Here is a 22,499-nt window from a genome sequence, read left to right on the forward strand (position 1 = left end):
GAGACAGGCTGAAGTTGTCTGATTACACAGCTTTCCCTGTCTTCTGCACATGTCTGCGTCATGCGTGTCCCTACAACACACAGAGCTGGATCTGGTTCCAGGTTCAGGGATAGACATGTACAAGAAAGCCCCCAGAATTCCTGGGCCACTGGGATCCAATGATCTGAAACACCTGGTGGCCCGGAGGCCTGGACAGTCTGACATTCCTACTGATCAGATCTAATTTACCTTAATGTTGCTTCCTCAACGGCAGAGAGGTCCAGCGGCATCCAGAAATTAACCCTTTGGAAAATCGCTTTCATTCATTCAGCCCTGGAAATCAGCTCCTTTTCCTTGTTTCCCAGCCTGGCCCCCAGCCCCATCCTGCCCTGCCCCAGCCAAGCCCTATGGGGCAGAATGTGGCGTTATATCATGGCTTGTTTGCCAGGGCCAGGGAGAAATTGTTTCCTGGTGTTGGGAGAACGAAACAATCTTGGATGGTTGCCCCAAGTGACGGATTTGCTCCCGCCACCCCAGGCACATGGAGGGGTCTCTTCTTTCTTCCTTTGTCTGACAAAAAACCAGGGCAAGCCCCGGGTCACACAGACACCCACACGTTGCTCCTGCATCCTGATTGTGGTTGAAGTTAGCTTAGCTGAGGGGATATCCCCTCTGACTCCTCCGGAAGGCTGACGGCCTTTCTCCCTAGGCTAGTGCTTGTCTGCTATACGACACCCGCTCCCCACAACCACGAACCCCCGAGATTCCTCTGCCCCATGACCACACTGGTAAGAAGAGATGATGCTGAAGCGCAAGGTTGAAATGAAGGGAGATACCACTGATGGGTTGCAGATGGCGCCTTGGAGTAAAGCAGTAGCCAGCGTCCCTGGGTGGCATTCCACTCTGGGTTTGGTCAATCCGCTGAGCTTGGCATGGAAACCAGTGGGATGACAGGATGGGAAAGCTCTGAATGGGAGCAGAGTCACTCCGTCGGGGTGCAAAGGATCATGAGACCCTTAGAGGCTTGGTTACAACCAGCGGCCTTCTCTAGATGGCCCAGTGGGCAGACGGCGCTTGGATCGTGCAGCACAAGAAACAACCGGCCGCGACGTCACACTTTGCCGTGATGTGATTTCGCCTGGCTGGAAACAGTCGGAAGAAAGGTGATAGAAGAGGGTGGGAGCAGCTGGGACTTTCTCATCCTCAAGCCAGTGGACATCTGTCGACATCAGAAAGCCACTGCAGAGCCAAGAGCGTCCGGCTCCGAAGTCCAGGGCTGGACTGGCCAGGGGTACTGTTGGTCAGAACCGAGATGCGTTGGCAGAGCAGGACATGAGGCGCCCAGGACAATGGGGTGCGGATGGGGGGCTGAAACTCCGGAGGATTGAGGGAGCTCTAGGGAGCGTCTGACCCTAGCTGAGAGGAGCCTTTACTTCTGGGTTCAGGGCCCGGACAGCAGGCCGAGCCCGGCTCAGCAGAAGGTAAGTGCTGGACCCATGGCTGTTTGCAGCCTTGCTGGTGCCAAGCAAAACCCAGAGATTGCACCACTGACCTTTGCTCTGTGTGTGTCGAGTTCCAGGAAATGCAAAGGCCTCTCGAAAGGGGTTGCAAAGTGAAACTGAAAGCGCTGGAGAATGCGGCGGCGCCTCTGTGGTGTTCTTACCCACTGGCGTCCGGCCTTTACCATACACAGGGTCTGCGTGGGTCACTGGCAGGCTAGCTAGCCTGAGCGTGCTTAGGAGGACCCCACGGGTTGGGAAGACGGCTAGAGAAGCCCTGCTCTAGGCCAGGAGCAGTTTGGAGGAGAAGGAGCCATAGATGGCCAAAGGATGAACAGGGCCAGAGATGAGCTATTGCCAGCCTCTGGCGTTGAAAAACCGAGAGTCTGGCCTGCCCCCAAATCATGAGATTGGCTTAAAAATCACACCATTTTAAAGCAGTAATAAAAGTGGGGGTTCCTTTTATTTGCCTTCTGCGCTCTCTGAACCTCCGTGTGTGTGTGTGTGTATGTGTGTGTGTGTGTGTGTGTGTGTGTGTGTGTCGGGGTCACAGTTCTGGAGGCTGGAGGGCTAGGAATGGACATTTGTTCCAATGAAAGTGGAGAATCTCCCATAATCCCAGGACTCCAGGAGCTGGGGCTGCAAGGAAAACATCCCAGCGTTGCGGGACTCCTTAGAAAAATCGCACGAGTTGGCAACACCAGGTGCGTCCAGAGGCTGCTGAAGCAGGGGCACAATTCCGGGCAGCCCCCAAGGCAACTGTCGCCTGTGCCAGCAGTTGCAGCCCCTGATTTGGGGCGGGACCAGTGTGGAGCTGGCGGCGCTGTGCCAAGTCTGGCCCAGGGGGAAAAGAGATCGGGGCAGCCGACAGGATGCTTTTTGTTGCACCAGAAGTGCCTGCGTGAGCCTTGTGTCCAGGGGCTGGCAGGCGGATCTGTAGTTGCCGTCTGAGGAAAGGGGTAGCCATGTATGGATCAGTGTAGCTCCCCCAGGGAAGGAGGGACCTCAGTGATTTGTCACGCTCAGGGCAGGGACTCGGGGACGAAGCTGCTCCAGGTTGGAAATCTGGCTGGATCCTGCAGTCCTTGCTCAGGCAAAGGGCCCATTGCCTCCCGCTGAGGAGAGCAGGAAACCAGGCCCCTTTAGGGAAGGTTTCTGCTGCTGCGGGGAACGAGCTGGACTGGAAATCCCAGGAGATCAGCCCGTCGGGGAGGTTCAGCTGTCCAGGGCGGGAAGGGAATAGAACAGAACTGAGCGTGGCAAAGGCAGGGTCTAGGATCCAGCCAATCGCTCTCCCGGGCTGTTCACGCGGGAGTCCTATCGCGGCTGCAGCCCGGCACCTATTTGAGCTGTTTTTTCCCTTCAAGATAAACCCAGACTCAGTAAGAACGAGGAGGCCTCGTCTGTCATTCCTGTCACAGCCTGGAGGGGCTTTTCCGGCCTCACCACTCCGACCCCGGCTCTCCATCCCCTCCACCGTGTTTGATTGTATTCTTCCAGCAGGTCCCAGCCTGCAGTGGGGTTACATCGCGTGACAGGGCCCAACCAGCTTCCCCGCGTGCTTCTCGCACAGGGCACAGTCCAAACTGCAGCTGCTTTCCCCTGTTTCATCCAGTCACTTTGTATTCGGCTGTGGCCCTGCTCAGTTCACTGACACCCTCGGGCAGCTGCCTGGCCTCCCGTTAGAGCCTCAGGAATAGACACTGGGGCGGGTGGGTGCGGACTGAGCTCCTGGTACAGTGCACCGTCCCAGTCCTCTGGCCTCAGCATGCGGCAGAGGGGCAGCTGCATTAGCCAATCCTGTGACTGGGGAAACCGAGGCACAGAGCGGGGCAGCGCATGTCCAAGGTCACCCGGCAGAAGTGCAGCGGATTGGCAGCACTGTGCCCCACCCACTAGGCCGCTGGGGCTGGTGCAGTGCTCTGGGATCGCCGATATCAGGGCTGGCCCCTGCCACCTGCCACGTTGCTTTCCGGCTAGCCAGAGGCCCGCTTTGGCTCCAGCGGGGGGCAGGGGCCAGCTCTGGCTTTTGAACCCCTCCTCCCCCCCAATGTTTTCAGAATTGGGTTTGGCTTCAGCCCGTTCTGAAGACAAGGGGCCATTTGCAAAAGGTGGAACTGGATTTGGGGTTGAGTCCCCCCCAAAAGTTGGGTTTGGATTTGGGCCACTGGGAAAGTCACCCCCAGAGTTTGGGGCGAGGGGCTGGTCTGGGTTTGGCTCCAGGCTCCTCCCTGCTTAGCGAGGGTAATCACAGCTAAAGCAGGGTTCCCCAGAACGCCCCTCTTCCCAGCCAGGTTAGAGCAGCTCCCTTTCCACAGGGCTCCTAGGAGCCCGGCTTCCTTGGTCAGCGTCTCCTGCTGGCAGGGATCAGCCGGTGCGAAGAGGTGGGCAAGCTCACCGGGCTGCCCATCCCGACAGCGTAGCTCAATCCCATGGGGGTGCTGAGCGCCCTGCCAGTGCCCAGCCCCCTGCAGGATCAGGCTCCACGGGCAGCTCCCTTCTGCAGTCCCTGGTGCATCTGGGGACTCCAGCTCTGTCCGGACACTGCAGGAGCCCGGCAGAACTAGCCAAGGACGGAGGCTTCTTCTTCCGTGCTGGGGCAGAGGGGCTCTGGCAACGCCCTGCAATGAAGACAGGAGCCAGGTCTCCTGGGCCGAGAGGTGGCAGAAGCCAAATGGAAGAGCTCCCCACATACTTCTGCCCGCCCCCCCATCCCCGACCCTGCCACCCGGGAGCAGCCCAGCCCAGCCGGATGGACACACCGGATCTTAAACCATTTCAGAGCAGTAATAGCCAGACGGATCCCCTGCCCTGCCCTGCTGCACCGGATAGTCACCCACCTGCTGTAGGGGAGCATCTCTGGGGAGTCCCATGGGGGGGCAGGGGGTCCGGTGCCTCCAGGATCACGGCCCTGCGGCCCTCAGTCTGCAGCTGCAGGACTCGGCAGGCCTGAGGTTCTGGACCATCTGTCAGCTAAAGCCGGGCTTTACCGGGATTTGCAGACAACAATAGCTGATGGCTGGGCAGAGGCCCAGGAGCTGACAGTGGAAATGCCAGCCCGGGTGCTGTAGGGAAGGGCAGACAATGGGGCAGAGGGGTGCTGACAGTGAGACCATGGGAATGTTGCTGATCAAAGGAAGGGCTTTAGCATCGACAACAACCCCCTTCCCCCTCCCCCCGGGCTGGAACAAACAAATCATCAGGATAAAAAGGGATGCAGGAAAGTTCTGCACCAGGACAGGAAAAGCCAGAGCCCGGCGCATCCTCTTTCACCCCGAGCCCCCAAGGGAAGGGAAGAGCAGGAGAAGTTGGACAGGACGCCCCAGCCTAGATCACCCAAGGAAAATGTAATGTGTGTCATGAAGTGGCTAGCATGTAGGTGGCACCATTGTCCTCTACTGGACAGAATCAGGGATGCTTAACTCTCGGTGTGTGTCATACACCCTATACTGCCGGCAGCAATTGGGGATTCTCCTTGAGCTCAAATCGGTGGGGGCCTAGTGCTGACACAAGAGAAGGAGACACATTCGGGCCCCACTGTGACACACAGCATAGTGAGCCCATGGACTTGTCACCACGCTTAGCATCTTTCTAGCGCCCTCCAGCCACGGAGCTCAAGTCATGGTCACGCTATAGACCATACCAGTGAAGCCTCACAACCCCTATCGTGGCCATCCTCATGAAGCAACAGATCGGGGTTAACTTCTCCAACTTCTGACATGCAGCCACCTCTGGGGTGGGGTGCAGCGGCTGTTGAAAAGCCCAGCACAGGTGAGGGAGCAGCGAGCGATGTGGTGGGGAACGCTTCCCTTACCCTCCCCGTAGCCTGCTGCTCAGACGAGACAAACACCCCCAGGATCCAAGCCAGTAAGCCCCACCCTGCCAAAAAAGCTCCCCACAGAGCATGCAAAGAGCTTGCGGGATCTATGCAGATACTTATCCTGCTATGCCCCTAGCTCCCAGTTTATTCTGCTCCCCATTTCACAAGAGACAGACTGTCCCTCCCCGCTTCCTTTTTAACCAGAGACCGTGCACAAGCGGCTGGAAATACCAGCATCGCTCCAGCAGATCTGCCGTCAGCACTAATGGGGCGTGGGGCGGCTGTCGCTGCCAGCAGCTAATGGCTTCCCAGCTGGTCAGCATGGTTCCCCTTCTTGTGCGCCTAGATCGTTATCTGCATAGAAAGGAGATTAAGGTCTGTATTATCCTTCCCCTCCTGATGCCCACTTCCTTACCTACCTAGCGCTCTCCCTTGTTGGAGGCTTTGGCACAGTCACAGGGCTAGCCCAGGCTGGGGAGTTGCCTCTCATGAAGACCCAATGCTCCATGCGAGGCCAGACATGGCCCTTAGCAGGAGACCATCATGCAGAGACCCTGCAGGAGACAGAGGAGGGGAACTAACAGGCCATTTCCATCTCAATGATCTGAGGAGGGGACGTTAGCTTGGGAAAGGGTCCGATCCATGGCATGGACCTCCCACCCCCATGGGATTTGAACCCAGGCGCTTCAGCATGCACCTCTGCCAGCTGAGCTACAAGAGTTACCCCCTTGGCTGGTAGCAGTAGTAGGTCATTATCCTCTTTGTGGCTCAAGATGGGGTGATGGGTGTAATGGCCTGCACCAAAATCCTGATCCAAAGGAGGGGGCATGGTTTGAAATCCATCTATTTCCATACACATCCCTCTATCTATCCATCCATCCATCTCCATACACACCCATTTATCCATCCCCATAAGCACCCCTCTATCCATCCCTCCCTCCCCATACATTACCCATCTATCTATCCATTCCCATACACGCCTCATCTATCCATCCATCTCCATACACACCCATCCATCCCCACACACACCCCTCTATCCATCCCTCCCTCCCCATACATGCCCCATCTATCCATCCATCCCCATACATTACCCATCAATCCATCCCCATACATGCCCCATCTATCCATCCATCCATCCATCTCCATACACATCCATCCTGTTCGGAGTGTTAATATTCAGGCCTGTATATTTGCCGGAGAGAGAATTTTGGGTCTTGTTTGCCCATTTGACATTTGATACTTTTCTATTCTTACCAATATGTGTGAACAAAGACACGGAGTGGTACACCTGCCCGCAAGCAGATGGGGTGAAAACAGATGATAGAGCTAAAGTGTTGCTGGGCAGGGTGGGAGTGTAAATATACCAGCGAACACTTGAAGGACAGTCCTGCCTCAAACGCCGCTCCCGAGAGAAGGTCAAGCAACCAGTTGGGAGGAACAAGGGCGGGGGAAGCATCAGAAACACTAAAGGGCCAAAGAAAGGCCTGTCCCTGACTGAAGCGTCCTCGTCAGAGCTATGCGTATGCTTGCTTGAAACGAATGCCAATAAACATCGCATTGCCTGCACTTCGGACTTCTGGTCTTCTGCTTCCTGTCTGCGTGACAAAAACCAGGGGAAGGGAAAAACCCCTAAACACACCCATCCATCCATCCATCCCCATACACACCCCTCTATCTATAGTACTTATATGGCCCCCCACACTTTACTGTGCCTCTCAGCCTTTGATGCAAATCCTGCGATTGAGCCCTTGGACGCTTAGGGTGATGTGGTGGGGCAACGACTCACTGGCGCGGCGCCTCCTGCTGGTCCTCCAGGGCATTAGCTCTTTCCAGCCTGGAGCGCCCTCTACAGGCCGGTTGATGTCTCGCCTGCCGCTGGCCCCTTGTCCCTCCCGGACCCCGGTGCCCTTTGCCCAGGGGTTCTGCCCACCGCGGTACCCTCTGTCTGGGTCTCCCCCCCCAGGGGAACCCCTATCCCCTATCCCCACCTATATCTGGGCTGCCCCTCTGCAGCCCTAGTACCCTTTTGTGGGCCCTTAGCTTGGCCTGCAGCCTGGGACTTAGCTAGCCTGGAGCTCCCCAGCTTCCTCTGCCCTTCCCCAGCACTGCACCGCCCTAGGTCCCCTCCTTGGCTTCCCAGCAGCCAGGTCCTTCTCTCTCACAAAGCTAGAGAGAGAATCTCTTTTCCAGTCTCTGGCCCTCGGCCCTCTTATAGGGCCAGCCGCAGTCTGATTGGGGCGTGGCCCCACCTGTGGCTGCTTCCCCAATCAGCCTTTTCCCAGCTGCAGCCCTCTCCAGGCTGTTTTAACCCCTCTGGGCAGGAGTGGGGTGACCACCCCACTACAGGTGACCAGACAGCAAGTGTGAAAAATTGGGACAGAGGGTGGGGGGGAAATAGGAGCCTATATAAGAAAAAGATCCAAAAATCGGAACTGTCCCTATAAAATCAGGACATCTGGTCACCCTACGGGATGCTTCCATGCAAGAACCAGGGTGGCGAAGAATCCAGGGTGACGTCCCATCTCCCCACGCGGGCCTCTGGGGCTGGCCCCAAAGCAGAGGGCGGAGGCATCTGTCTGATTAGTCACACAGTTTATTGGCTTAGTTCGGGTGTATTACAAACAACGGGGCTGTAACTTCAAACGGCTCGTCACAATTAAAAAGCACAGGAGCACGGGAAGTGCACTTCAGCCGAGTCACGCAGCGGGGGGCGGGGAGGAAGGGGGGGGGGCGGTGGGTGTGGACTCACAGAGGGACCGCCCTGTACACACACCGGCTGGGAAGGGGCCAGGCAGATGTGGGGGAAAGGGGCTAGAGGAGGGGGCTGCACACCAGTCTCCCATTCAGAATGTGCTGGGCACCTGCTTTCTCCCCCTCCCCCTGGTCCAGCTGAGGAATCAAGGGCCCGATCCGGAGTCCATTAACAGCAGCAGCGGAAAGCCCACCAGGAGCAGACTCGGGTCCTATGTGACTAGGCTGGTGCCTGGTTTAAGACTGACTTGGGTCCAGAGCTAAACTGGAACCTGGGGGAGGTCTGCCCCGTAGCGTAACTCCCCATCTGCCCCATGTGTGGACTGGGGGGCGGGTCTGCCCCCAGAACAGCAAGAGCTCCCGGGGCCGGACTAAGGGCGGATCCGTGGAGCCCTAGGAGACAGATCTCCGCCCAGTAGGTGGCACGAAGCTGGCTGATTCTCGACAGCCACCTGCTGTGGAGGAGAGGACGCAGCCTGGCCCCACCCCAGGTTGGGACGGGACCAAGGAAGGGGCTACAGGAGGACAACGTGCACCTGGCAAGGGCAGCCGGGCAGGCAACGTCCCTCTTTGTACAGCTGGGTCACTCTCACACCGCCCTGCCACACCCCTCTTCACCCCCTCACCCCCTGAGAATAGACATGATTACAGGGTCCTTAACGTTATTCTTCGGCAAAGATCTCAGCCATGGGGGCTAAGACCATTGGTTAAATGAAATAATTGAGGGGTGGTGGAATCGGCTTCAGGTGAAGCTTTGCCAGTGTCCATCCTGGATTGCACCAAACCCAATGCTGGGAAGCCGGGTGCCTCTTCCAGGGGTCACACAGGGAAGCTCGTCTATACCCCAATCCCAGGGGAGAAGCATCTGTGATACTGCTGTGTTTGAAGGCCAAGGGTCGGAGGCTGAGCACGGAGAGGAAAGCGTCGGCCTCCGTCTACCCCTGGAGAAATGATTGTCACGGACCGAAGAGAACTGGCCAGCCTAGTGGAAAAATAGCAAGTGACTAACTGGGATCTGCTTCTCTGGACCCGGCCCTCCTCCCGCTACGAGAATCTTTGAACAGGAACGTGAGAAGCCTGGAAATGTTGTAACATTTATTCACTGTTGATCAAGGCTTCAAGTCGTGATGTCCCCCTGTGTGTGTGTGTGTGTGCGCGCGCGTGTGGGCACATACTTTTTAACCCCTTGGTTTCTATTTGGGGGCCAGCTTCACTTCCCTCTCAAAGTCAGTGGAGCTAGGAGGAAGAATGGGCATGGCCCTGGGTTGGTATTTTTCCATGGGCACGGCCCCGGGTGGGTATATTTTCATGGGCACGCAGGCTGCTACGTGTGTTGTGCTCCATGACCTTCTCCAGGACCCCAAGTCCTCTCCGGCCGACTGACCGAACAAGGGCTAACGCCAGGGATGAGAACCGCCGACACGTAGTGGAAGGGTGCGAAAACCACAGCTGGGTGCAGCATGGAGTAGCCGTGGGGCGACACCGAGCACGGGAACCTTTCAAGCTGCGCGGCAGGGGAAACGCTCTAACAGCGAAGGCTACACAAATCGCGGGGGGAGGGAGGAGGGGGAGACCATTGTGTGCAATCAGGGGCCTGATCTTTGGTTAATCCTTGAGACATCACATTAGGGTGAAATTTACCCCTCTGCAGAGGGACAGCAAGTAGCCTCGGCACCTGCCGAGTCCAGTTAAGCCTACAGGGCACGTGTGGTTAATCTTGCCCAGTGGTAATTTTCACATAACAGAGAAGCCAGGATGACGTCCCCCTTCAGGACCTGCATGCCTGGGCAGAAGATGCTCTTGCTACCTGGGTGAGATCAGCCTCTAAGGATGATGTGAGAGAACAGGGTGAAAACCAAGGGAGCACAGAGCCACCTCCCCACACTTTTATCACATACCCATTAACTGACCGACCTGGTATAAAGATGGCGGAGCTGGCACTGATGCACCACACACGTGGCATAAATTGGTGTAACACCATTGGCTTCCCATTTACATCAGGTGAGAATCTGGCCCCATAGCGTCTAGAGCCGGGCGAACATTTTCAACAAATAAAAAGCATTCCTCAACTCCCAGGGCCAGGCCCTCCGAAGGCGTAAATCCACTGGAGTCAATGGAACTGGGCTGACTTACTCAAGATGGGGATCTGGCCCCAACTTGACCTTGAGGGCGTTTGGCGTGATTTCCGTGAACACGCCCAAAAGCTTTGGTGTTTGTCTGTCTGCAAGAACGTTCCTGGGACGCTCACGCGCGTACAAACATGTGCTCCGTGCAGGAAGCGTTCCCAGGGGCACCTCCTCAAATCCCTTCCCTCGTCCCCGCTCGTAACGAATTTCAACACTCCAGCTGGAGAGCAGAGGCGATACCAAAGACTCCGGCCTGCAACCCGACGTTCTGCTTAATGCCAAGTTCCCGGAGCGTTTTCACTGAGCGTTCGTCGAACTGTTTCCAGTAACGAGCCAATCTGTAATAAGGTCTATCTGGGGCGTGGGAAAAAAGGTCTAACGTCGTATCGATAAATGAGTCACTGCAGATGAATGACCCAGCCCCAATGCATCCCTGACTCTGTCGTCCTGAACCAAACACTAATTGAGCGCTAGCTTTTCCTTGCACAAGCTCCAATCTCTAGTCCTACCACTAACCCTACAGCTCGTCCTATTTCACGGCAAAGGAGACCTGAGACCCACACCCGGGAGCGTTGTCTGTCTAGCCGGGAAGTCTTACCTCTAGCACCGAGCCTGCATTCTAATGGCGCCCCCGGGTCATGGCCCATTGCTTGATTTGTTCTGCTGCATGGGGTTTGTCCTGCACGGAGCACACGTTTGTCCACGCGTGAGCGTTCCAGGAACGTTCTTGCAGGCAGACAATGTACTCCCATTGCCTCCCCTAGGGAACCCTTTAAAGGACCTCCGAGGAGGGCCCAAAGGCAGCGAGCCAACAAGCTGCCTTTGGGGGACTTGCAGCATCCTGGCGAATCTGGCTGTTGCGGAGCAGAACTGCCTCCCGGGTCAGTGGATGCAAGGAAAGCGATTAGGGATCAGGGAGGCCTCTGTTCTGAAGAGCTCCCTCGCGAGGTGTTCCCGAGAACGGACGTCAGCCCAGAGAAGAACCAGATGCTCCCTGGAGGGGGCTGGGGCCCAGTGGCCAGCTACAGACTCGAACCAGGAGCAGCAAAAGAACTAACGCTGATCACAGCATCACCACTCGCTTCACTGCTTTAAAAGCCAGGTGCCCTCCGTCAGCATAACACAGTTCAAGAATAAAGATATTCTGAGGCTGGAAACCTCTGTGAGCGACCCCCAGAGGAGTCCCCGAGCTCTGGGGCAGACCCACAACAGTCAGCGGGTAGCCGAGAGTAGAATCCAGCCCCATCGCTTTACTTGGGGGAGGGGTGAATTCTGCTTTCAGGTACAGCTGGTGCAACCCCATTAGTGTCACCAGGCCTGCCTAGGTTTCAAGGAGGGCAGAACGGGGGCCTGGGTTTAGGGGTGTCTCTAAGCAATTGAGGCAGCTGCCAAACTCTGCCCCCCTTCAAAGCCATTTGTCGGGTCCCTTGCTGGGCTCCTTGGCCACCAAGTGAAAACCGTTTTGCTTTGCCTGGGCCAAATGTGCTGAATAAACACCTGGCTCGAGGGGACCCATCAATGCCACTAGGTGGCGCCAAAGGCAAATCATAATGCCCCCACCCGTGCAGCAATGGGGCATCTGGCAGGGCACGCTCGAGTGAGGACATGCCAAGGGATTGGAGGGCTCAGACTTTGTCCAGACGTGGGAGGGCTGCCCTGGACCGGGAAGGCGACAGCACTGATGCTATGGGGCTGCCGGTGCTGAGTGGGTGGAGGTGCTGACAGGGGACGAGGGCCCTACCTGTGGCTAACCAGGGCTCCACAATTTAATGACCACGAACATGTTCAGAACAACACTCCAGAACTGCCGACGAGCAGTCCCTTCTCCCGCTGGCCAAGACTTGGGCCAACCTCTTCCAATTTCACCCACCGTCCAGGGCTGGGAGCATCTCGGTCAATAGCTCAGTGGCTGATCTCCTTACCGGCACGGCGTCTACAAGGGAAAAGTTCATGCAAGGGGAGACGCAGTCAATGTCCTTCCAACCACCTCGCTCCCTCACGGCCTTGTCATTCCAACAGAGAAAAGCCAGCTAAGAAATGAAGGAGCCGCTCTTCTGTAGAAAACAGCAGAAGACATGACATCACAGGGGTGTGGGAGCTGATAGGCCCCGGTTCCGGCATTCAAACCAGCAGGGTCAATAAAGTACCTTAAGGCTTGTGGTCACCACTGTGAGTGCCGGACATAGAAGTTCCTTCAGAGAAGGAGTGACTCCAGAATGACTGATTCTGCTGCCTGGAAATCCAGCAGGGATCTGTTTATTTTTTACGCCGCTGCATTTTTCTGGAGCGGCACGTTGCCCCTGGCACCACAGGAACTATCAACTTTAGGTGTTGAAACAACAGGTCCATCTCACAGCCCACCCCCACGGACCTTGGCCAAGTGGTGTTGGAACGTCACACACGGACTCCGGGGAGTGTCCTTTTCCTTTTGCGGCAGAAACAGTCCCTCTTGTGGCTGGTTTGAAGGCTCGGGTCAGTGCTTAAAAACTCTAAGCAGCAAGGTCAGGCCAAATTTAAGTTCGGCCCAGCAGCTCACGTGCCGGCCGAAACCTCTGCTTCAAACTTCTTGTGGAGCTGTGGTTTGGGGCGCTGTGTCTGTGACTTGTCGGGTGTCCCCAGACCTGTCGTCGGAACAAACCCGGGGTGAGGGGGATAGTTAAGCTGCCGCTGGACAGGCGGGCTCTGTCGGCTGGGCTGTGGCCTTATCAAGATGATACAGGTGTTTCTAAACCGTGGCCCGTTGCTGGGACGTAGGTGGCCTCCCTCCTTCCCCTTCCAGGAGGCCGGAAAGAAAGTCCTAACAACAGTCAGTTCTTGAAGAACCATCTAAGGAGGCGTCTTAGTCCTATGACCCTCTCCTGAGCCCCCCCCATCAGTGAGATCAGCTCCAGCATCCTTCGGATAACAGAGGAGGGTGTCATTTAACGAGGGGGAAAGCCATCAGTACAATTAAAAAAACGGGAGTCCTACAGGCGGGAGAGTTCCTTGATGGCCATCCCCGGTGGGCTGAGGAGCTCTGAGAAACCCCACCATGGCACAGGGGAGCAGGGGGGAGAGACAAAGGCAGGGGGAAAAAAATAAGCGTGTATAATAAATATAATATTCAGCGCCGTTGGCGTATTGCATGGAAGCGGACGTCAGACGAGCGATGCCGCGGCCGGGAGATGGTGCTGCCTATTATACACTTTACAAACACTGCATTTGTTTCCCCAGTCTCTTAAGAAAAAGAAGTTGTGTCTGGTAAGTAAATAAAATACTGTGTCACTTGGAGTTTGTGGAACCTAGCGAACTATGAGGGACAGGGGAACAGAAGATGGGGGGCAGTCCTTTTTGGCTGTACAATGAGGGGAGGTCAAAAGGAGCCGGCCGACGTTTCACATCACCGTGCAGCATTTGCAACGGTGTTTCTTCATGTCTAGGTCCTGATCGGCCCCCTTGGGATCCGTGTCGTTGGCCCCTGGCTTCTCCCCGACCTGGCTGTCTTCCTTCTGCGGCAGGGCGGCCACGGGCTCCACGGTGCTGCCGTTGGGTGGGGCGTGGTCCTTGCCCGTGCAGTCTGCCGCTCCAGCCGCTGCTGGCTTGTCGGCATCTTCGATCACCACCAGCTCGGCCTTGATGGTGCCCCCCAGGCCCAGCACTTTTTTGGTCTCGTTCTCGTCCTCCACGTTCTGGTAGCCCATGAAGATCATGGTGACCGGTTGCTCTTTGCTAGGTTCTGCCCCTTCACCAGAGGCCAGGATTCTTGGGCTGTCCACTGGCTTGGCTTGCACCCCAGTGATCTCCTTCCGGGGCGTGGTATTCTGGCTGGGCAGGTTGCTCCCGGGACCCCCCTTCTTGGCCTCTTCGCGCTCCTTGGCCTTGGAGTCCCTCCGGCAGGCCTCACTCAGGTTCGCCTCATCTGCCTTGTGGATCAGCTCATCCACCTCAGAGGAGCTGAGAGGGTGCACCCCGTTCTCAATGGCGCCATCCTCCATGTGGACCGCGTGCACCACTGCGGGAGAGACAGAGAAGACAGTGAGGGCTCAGAGGAAGGCCAAGGGGGCCTGTGCCAGGCTGGTCTAGAGATGAGAGGTGGTGCCTGGATCTGGGGTAGGCAGAACCAAGCCAGGGCTGGGGGGCTTAGATTTCAGACGGCAGGAATCTATGGAGCTAATCTCACATTATCGCCCCCATCTGGAGCTGGACGCCTCTTGGTTTAGGATCTGACCCACACCCAGAACTCCCCTTCTGGATCAGGCAGTTTTTGGCCCTTCAGAGAGGCAGACACGCCCCACACTCCGCTGTTTGCTGCACCCTCGACCCAGTCACCAGAAATGGTGGTTGTCATCCAGTGACACTCCCAGATCAGCACTTGCTACTGTCCAGGGAATTATTCCAGCAAACCCCCATCTACAGTCAGGTGACGAGAACCAATGGCTTCTAAAGCAGTGCTTGGGACAGATCCCACTGGGCACCCACAAAGGAAAAAACCCTTTAAACAGGAAACCACCAGTCCTGGAATTGGTCAGCTAGGATACATCCACAGGCATAATCTAGACCAGGGGTCTCAAAGTCAAATGACCATGAGGGCCACGTGAGGACTAGTACATTGTCCCGAGGGCCGCATTACTGACACCTCCCCCACGCTGCCCTCGGCCCTGCCCCCACTCCACCCCTTCCATGAGGCCCCGCCCCCATTCCAACCCCTTCCCCGAAATCCCCACCCCAACTCTGCCTTCTTCCTGTTCCCAGGGGGTGCAGGAGGGGTGTGGGGTGTGGCAGGGGCTCAGGGCAGAGGGTTCGGCTGCAGGAGAGGTTCGGGGGGCGGGCTCCAGCCTGACGTGCACCGGGGGCAGGGCAGGCTCCCTGCCTGCCTGTCCCCACGCTGCTCTAGGAAGTGGCCAGAACTTGGGGGAGGAGGGGCACAGGGGTCTGTGTGTTGCTGTTGCTTCAGGCACCACCCCCAGCAGCTCCCATTGGCCGGGAATGGGGAACCGCGGCCAATGGGAGCTGCTGGGGGCGGTGCCTGAAGCAAGAGCAACACACAGAGTCCTGTGCCCCCCTTTCCCACGTTCCGGCCGCTTCCTGGAGCGGCGCGGGGGCAGGGCAGGCAGGGAGCCTGCCCTGCCCCGGTGCACGTCGGGCTGGAGCCGCTCTAGGTAAACGCTGGGGGGGGGCAGGGGGGCCACAAGGAGCTTGCGGGCCGCAGAAAACAACCCTGCGGGCCACATGCGGACCCCGGGCTGCGTGTTTGAGACCCCTGATCTAGATCATCCTCAGTACAGGGATGACAACCTGGGACATCTGTAAGAAAGAATCCCCACCCCTGAGATTAGTATACGCAGCCACTAGGTGGCGCTACTGCTCCATACTCAGGCATTTGGGTTTGATTCCCCCCTGGTGGTGATGCCCTGTTATCCCCAGGGAAGGTGGCTCTGCTGTTTCTTATGTGGCTAGCTTGGTGCATCTTTTCCCAGCAGCCAAGGGTGCGTGCTGCTTAGCCGAGGCAAGGCAGCAAAATAGTGCAACCCACACACAGCTCCTGGGACAGGCCAGGAGAGAAACCCAAAGCACTTGATCAGAGCAAAAATAGCAGTCCACATACCAGGGGAGCCCCAAGCTCAGAGCTCCTGTCGGCATCCCGTGGAGATGCTGTTACCAACCTAGCTAAGCAGAACACATGTCCAAGCCCAGTGTGTGGAGTAGGTGTGGGCCAGTGTCGGTTACCAATGGAACAGGGAAGGTCGCAGCACATCCTCGATAAGAGCCATTCATGGGGATTGATGTTCACTGAAAATGGGGTTGTGTTTGCCCATCGTTTGTAAACTGATCTCCCAACATCTGCTGAACGCTACAAGGGGCGAAGCGACTTTTAAAGGTGCCTTCGCTTGTGTCAGCCCCAATGCCTCCCTGCACCCGCCGGGCGACAAACAAGATCAAAGCTGCACTTGACCGAAAGAGTCTGAACATCCCTCCCATCACACCTCAGCTGCCTTGCCCAGCAATCCACGCGGCTTCTGCCACTCTGGGGCATTTGTCCCAGCAGCCTTGGCAAATTGCTGCATTGGGAAGGGGCGAGGGGAAGATTGCAGCAAATCACTAAGGAGTTCCGATAGCGCACCACCCTCTTAGCCTCTAAGGATAGAACAAGAAGCAATGGGTTTAAACTGCAGCAAGGGAGGTCTAGGTTGGACATTAGGAAAAAGTTCCTAACTGTCAGGGTGGTTAAACACTGGAATAAATTGCCTAGGGAGGTTGTGGAATCTCCATCTCTGGAGATATTTAAGAGTAGGTTAGATAAATGTCTATCAGGGATGGTCTAGACAGTATTTGGTCCTGCCATGCGGGCAGGGGACTGGACTCGATGACCTCTCGAGGTCCCTTCCAGTCCTAGAATCTATGAATCTATGAATCTATGAATCTTGCTATCCGCTCACAATCCCAGGAAGCGGCTGTCAGCTGATGCTGTGGCCCAACACAAAAGGCAAAAGATAGCTGCAGTCATGGAGGCGCTCAACGAGAAAGCAAGGTAACACAGGAAGTCAGGTCTTATTAGCCCCCATTTCACACACTAGGGAAACTGAGGCACAGGGCAGGGAAAGCAACTTGCCCAAGGTCGCACAAATTAAGTAGCAGAGCCAGGGCCTGAACTGGACCCAGAGTCCAGCATCCAAGCCACGGCACCACACAGCTTCGACCTAAACAATGTTACCTCCCACACACGCCGATGCATCAACTCGAGACTATGTCATGCATCCTATGAATCTTTCCTCCATTTCCTGGGGCCACCCTGGGACATGAAAGCGCTTATCTAACATCCTCCAACGAGAGAGAGAGCGAATCAGAGCAATGCAGGACCAGAAGGGATCTCCAGAGGTCATTAAGACCAGCCCTCTGTGCTGAGACAGGACCAATTACAGCTAGACCATCCCTGACCGGGGTTCCGCCAACCTGTTCTTAAAAACCTCCCATGACGGGGATTTCCCAGCCTCCCTTGGAAGCCTGGTCCAGAGCTTAACTCCGCTTATAATTAGAAAGTTTTTCCTAATATCGAACCTAAATCTCCCATGCTGAAGATTAAGCCCATTCCTTTCTTGTCCTATCTTCAGTGGACATGGAGAAGAACTGATCACCAGCCTCTGTATACCAGCCCTTTACATATTTGAAGATCGTTATCAGATCTTCTCTCTCTCGTCTTTTCTCAAGACTAAAGGTGCCCAGTTTCGCGAACCTTTCCCCATAGGGAGGTTTTCTGAACCTTTCATAATTTTTGTTGCTCCTCTGGACTCTCTCCAATTTGTCCACATCTTTCCTAAAATGGGGTGCCCAGAATTGGACACAAATGAAGCCTCATCAAGGTCAAGTGGAGCAGGACAATCACCTCCCGTGTCCTACACCCGACACTCCAGTTAACACACCCCAGAATGAGAACAGCCTTTTTCACAGCTGCACCACATTGTTGACTCATATTCAATGTGTGATCCACTAGGACCCCCAGATCCCTTTCAGCAGTACTATTCCTCACCATTTATTCCCCGTTTTGTGGGTGTGCATTTGATTTTTCCTTCCAAAATGAAGTACTTTGCACTTGTCTTTGCTGGATTTCCTCCTGTTGAATTCAGAGCAATTCTCCTATTTCTCAAGATCATTTTGAATTCTAAGCCTGTCCTCCAAAGTGCTTGCAACCCCTCCCAGCTTGATGTCATCTGCAAGTTTTATCAGCATGCCCTCCACTCCATTACCCAAGGCATTCATGAAACTATTGCCTAGTGCCGGACCCAGAGCTGGCCCTGCGGGATGCCGCTAAAGACGCCCTCCCAGTTTGACAGCAAACCATTGAGCACGACCCTCTGAGCACAGTTTTTCCAAGCAGTTGTGCACCCACCTTGGTTTGGCTTGATTTGTTCTTGACAAATCCATGCTGGCTTTCCTTAGAACCTTACTGTTCTCCAGGGGCTTGCAGATTGAATCTACTGGTTCCAGGAGAGCAACATGGCGCTGGGTATTGGGCGGGGACGCAGGGTGTGGCGGCTGTTAGCTACTAACCCTGAGTAGGTGGTGCCAATGACCCACCGCAGCTGGGGCAGGGGTCCGTCTGCCAGTCCCCAGGAAAGCTGGAGAGCGGTAGACAGCAGCGAACGGTCACTGCTGCTCCTCCGGCCGTGCCTACAGCCACCTTCTCCCTTCACCTCCCTTTTGGCCTCCAGGATGCCTGGGGAGGGAGGGACGCTCTTTGGGCCCGTACCTTTCATCTCATCCTCGTACACCTTGACCCCCTGCAGGCAATGATTCTTGGGGAGCAGGGTGGTGCTGGATAGGACTTTGGTCTTGCCAGTTACTCTGTCCTTCTCCACTGTGATCTCCACTGAGTACATGGCTGGGATACAAACAGGACAGTGAGAGTTAAACCAGCCCCCGGCTCCCACCCCGCTACGAGGCTCCAGCACTCAGAAGCAGGCAGCTAGCGCGGGGGGGGGAAGGGGGCACGTGATGGAGAGGAGGGGGTGCCAGTGGGCGAGCTCGGAGATGTTAGGTGGGGAGAAGCGGCAGTGTGCGTTCCAGCAGGGAGTGCGTGGCAGGCAGCCCCTACGTCCCGGGCACAGCCTTCCTAGCCGGATGTACATTACCTTCGAGCATCCTTAGCGCCTGGGCCATCCCAGTGCTGCCGTGAGCTCCCTTACCTCTGGGGCTGTTTGGTCTCCCCTCTTGGTAGCTGATGAGACATTGTGGACAGAGAACTGCTTCCATTGTCACCTCTCTGTCCAGAGAGCTGAGGGATGGGTCTAGCTCACCTCTCGCCACTGGCCAGCAGGATCAGGCCCCGCCAAGGACTCTGAGCAGGGATCTGACCCTCACTCCGGTTTTGTACATTTAGTAAAAACCCCAACTTCCAAATTCAGCTGTCGTAAGAACGGCAGGAAAGCGCCTGCTCTCTGATCTCTCGGATGGAGGCAGGAGGCAGAAGAGAATCTAGGAGTTGTTTCCGTCAGTCCACTGAGCAGATATGAATCAAAGACGCGCAGGGCTCGGCTTCTCCAATGAACAGCGAGCCCCAGGAGCCCAACTGCCCTCTGTGGCATTGTTCTCCCCTGTGCAAAGTGGGTGCAAAACACTCCCCCAGCTGGAATTCCCCACTCCCGCGGCTGGGAGGGTGTCCCCCCCCCTGCTTTGCGCAGGCGTCCGTGACAACGCAAGGCGCAAGGCGGTGGAGAATCAGGCCCTGGGACAGGTTCTCAGCTGGCGGAAAATGGCGTAGAGCCACTGGCATCTGTGCAGCGCTTCCTGGCTTTGGGCTCGTCTGCTCTCCTCTGGCACTTTGACGCTGAGAACGCCTCGTACCCAGCTCTCGCATGCTACACCTGAACTCTGAGGCCTGCTCTGTCCCCTTGTCTTGGTAGCTCCCCGATGGAGCCGTGGACTCTAACTTGGACTCTGAGGTTTGATCCATACTCACCGGGCTAAAGGAAATCATTTGCAACAGGAATGTAGCTTCCCTTTCATGCAACGTTGCTAAGCCCCGTTGTACTTAACCTGCAAACGCCAGAGCACCAGCAGAATGGCGGGATGGACCTACGGAGATCCGTGCTGCTAAGCGCTCCAAGCTTGCAAGCAGCCGTTAGATTAGCCAGCCGGCTTTCTCTAAGCAGCCAGGCTGCTGTGCTGCGTTGGGGGGTTAGACGAGCCATGCTATGAATCAACGTGTCCTTCCCTCTGAGCCAACAAGCCACAAGGAGCAGGAGGCAAAGAAAGAAAGAAATCAACCCAAGGGAACGTAAGGGGATTTCTATCCACAGGCAACCCAAACAAGTGCAGCTGCAGCGTGATTTCAAATAATAAGAGGGTAAAAGGGTAAGGCCAGAAACAGCATCTAAGATTATATAAATAACATTTCCGCCTGGGGCTTGGAAAGCAATCGAGCTGTATGGATCGCACTTGACATTAAGTGGGTTTACATGTATGTAACAAGCGTGTAGTTAACGAGTATCTCGACTCTGGAAGGCAGAGGTTCTGGGGCTGTGGCTTGGATTGTTCCTGGCATTAGCTCGACCGTACTGCGTGGTAGGACTCAAGGTGTAGCTCATTCACGCAAAGCAGGGCTGGGGTTGGCCCGGTAGCTACACATGGGTGAAATGGCCCCAGTGGACGCAGTTCAGAAATAGCCGTGTCGTCTTTATGTCTGGTCGGTGTCGGGGATCGAAATTCACAGCAATGCTTTTGGAGCTACGGCACAGCTAGCCCACCGTGGAGTGGCCTGGCCTTTGCCCATCCCATGGGCAGGGGCCCGTCCGCCTGCTTTTCGGAGATACAAACTCGCTCAAGTTCTGAGTTCCATCTTCCCTGCGCCCTTGGGGGTAATTGCCAGATGGCAGAGACATACAACCGAAAGCTTGAGCCAATCCTGCATAGAAGGAGCTGTGGGTCAGACTTCTAATAGTTATTAGAGTTGGGCTCAACGTCTGGATTCACAGCCAAATCTAGGACTGGGCAAATAACCGATTTTTCGGTTTGGTGGCTGAACTGAGTAATTGTTCCTAGATTCCTAGATTGCAAGGCCAGAAGGGAGCATTGTGATCGTGTCTGACCAGGCCTGTGATCGTGTCTGACCAGAGAACTGCCCCCAACCAATTCCTAGAGCAGAGTGATCAGAAAACCAGCCAAGCTTGATTTAACAATTGCTTCACATTGAACCAAACTGAAAAATGTTCTGTTTTTCTTGATGCAAGAGAAAAACAAAAACATTTCATTTAAGATGGAACAAAACGTTTCGGATCGACCCAAAACAAAGGTTTTTTTTGTTTGGCTTTTGGGAAATGTTTGTAATTTTCTTAAAAATACCTTTAGGTAAATTCTGAAAAGAAACGTCTCTCTGAAACAAAAAACGGAAACATTTTGACATTTCCAATTTTGGGGGGGAGGAGCAAAACTATTCTCATTAAAAATGTCACCCAGCTCTATGGAGAGCCAGCGTTCCCAAAGGCTGAAGGGTTTCAGATTTGAGCCAGTCCCTAATTACTGTTAAACAGAACCTGGTGAGCAGCGTCACTTATTGCGACTTTAATACACGCATGCACTGCAACAGGAGGGCTGGGAAAGCCCCTTTCCTCGCTCATAGGGTGGTTGGCATTCTTTGCCCCTCCTTTTTTTTACATGGAAAAATGGCATTTTTTTTAAACTGAAATTTTTGCAAAAAAAAATTTTCTACATGGTCAAAAAGTCTCTGTCTTGCACAAAATTTTCCGGGGGTGTTTTTAATTGGTATTTTTAAGCATGATCATTATTGACATTTTTCATTTACCCAAAACCTGGTTTTCAGTTAAAAAAAGAAAAGCCGCCAAGGCCAAGTATTTTTGGGAAACAAAATATTCTGTAACCGTTTTGAAAAGCACCAAAGATTTTGGTGGCAAATGGATCCCTTTCAAGCCCTGCAAAATGGAAACAGCTCCAACACTTTGAATTTTCGGTGTCTTCGTTTCCTGAGACAACCGTCTTCCCGAGGGGAAAATCACAGACCCACCTCCACTAGAGACCAGAACAAGACTACCGGCTCAGATCCTCATAGGTCTTGTGACACCAAACTCCCATTGATTTCAGTGGAAGTTCGGCACCTCCGCACCTTCGAGGGTCTGGGCCATAGAATTTACTCACGCTGTTCCGTTCGGTTCAGTCGGACCCACCTGCGGAGCTCACCTTTGCTACGTGACGACACAGCGTGGAAAAGCGTGGGGTCTGCTTTATGAGAGTGGTACAGGGGGAGCTGGCCCTTTAAAAGGCCGAGGCACAACCTGGCCTCTACCAGGTGTAACCCACCGTCCCAGGGGACAGGAATGAGGACAGGGGATCAGGTGATGGGAGCAAGAGACGTAGAACTAGGCCTACTGGAAGAGCTAAGTGGCAGCGTGAGTATAGTGTGTGGGGGGGGAAGTCCAGGGAGAGGCCCAAAGGAACTGGAGGGCCGGATGAGCTGCTGGGCAGAGGGCCTGGGGAGGGAGCTGGCTGGGACAAGGGCAAGTGACAGCTCTCCAGAGCTCCCAGGCAGGAGGCCTCAAAGAGATCCCTGCGGGAAGCAGGAGCCTGCTGCATAAGGGGCCCCAGCAAGGCGAAGCCCTCATAAAGGACTGTGGGCCTGGAGGGAGGGGAAACTGAGGCAGGGACCAGCCCCGGTGAAGCCTTGCTACAATGGGTTTTGAGCAGCACAGTCCTTAGCGATTGAAATGCCCCATTAGGGTCACAATCCTGCACGGTGCTGAGCAGGGGCATCATGTGCTATTGGGCAAGGGGAGGGGGGGAGTTTGCAATACCTTGGTTTGCCCCTCCTCCAACCTTTCCTAAGCCTATAGGCTCTAT

At 55.4% G+C, this 22,499-nt stretch overlaps 1 protein-coding gene across 2 annotated transcripts in view; it reads right to left on the minus strand.

Annotated features, from left to right (window-relative positions):
* Positions 1–7,873: 7,873 nt before the first annotated feature.
* The window catches only part of PALM (paralemmin), a 73,985-nt gene continuing 59,359 nt past the window's right edge, over positions 7,874–22,499 (minus strand). The window contains exons 8-9 of one of the 2 annotated variants that reach the window (XM_034755611.1): positions 18,400–18,531; positions 7,874–14,166 (exon numbers count right to left, since the gene is read on the minus strand). In XM_034755611.1, coding sequence (XP_034611502.1) covers positions 13,550–14,166; positions 18,400–18,531 — 749 coding nt within the window. In that variant the 3' untranslated portion in view covers positions 7,874–13,549. The remainder of the gene's footprint in view (positions 14,167–18,399; positions 18,532–22,499) is intronic. The other variant, XM_034755612.1, reaches the window with a different exon arrangement.

Source organism: Trachemys scripta, chromosome 22 (assembly GCF_013100865.1).
Source record: "Trachemys scripta elegans isolate TJP31775 chromosome 22, CAS_Tse_1.0, whole genome shotgun sequence".
NCBI lineage: Eukaryota > Metazoa > Chordata > Testudines > Emydidae > Trachemys > Trachemys scripta.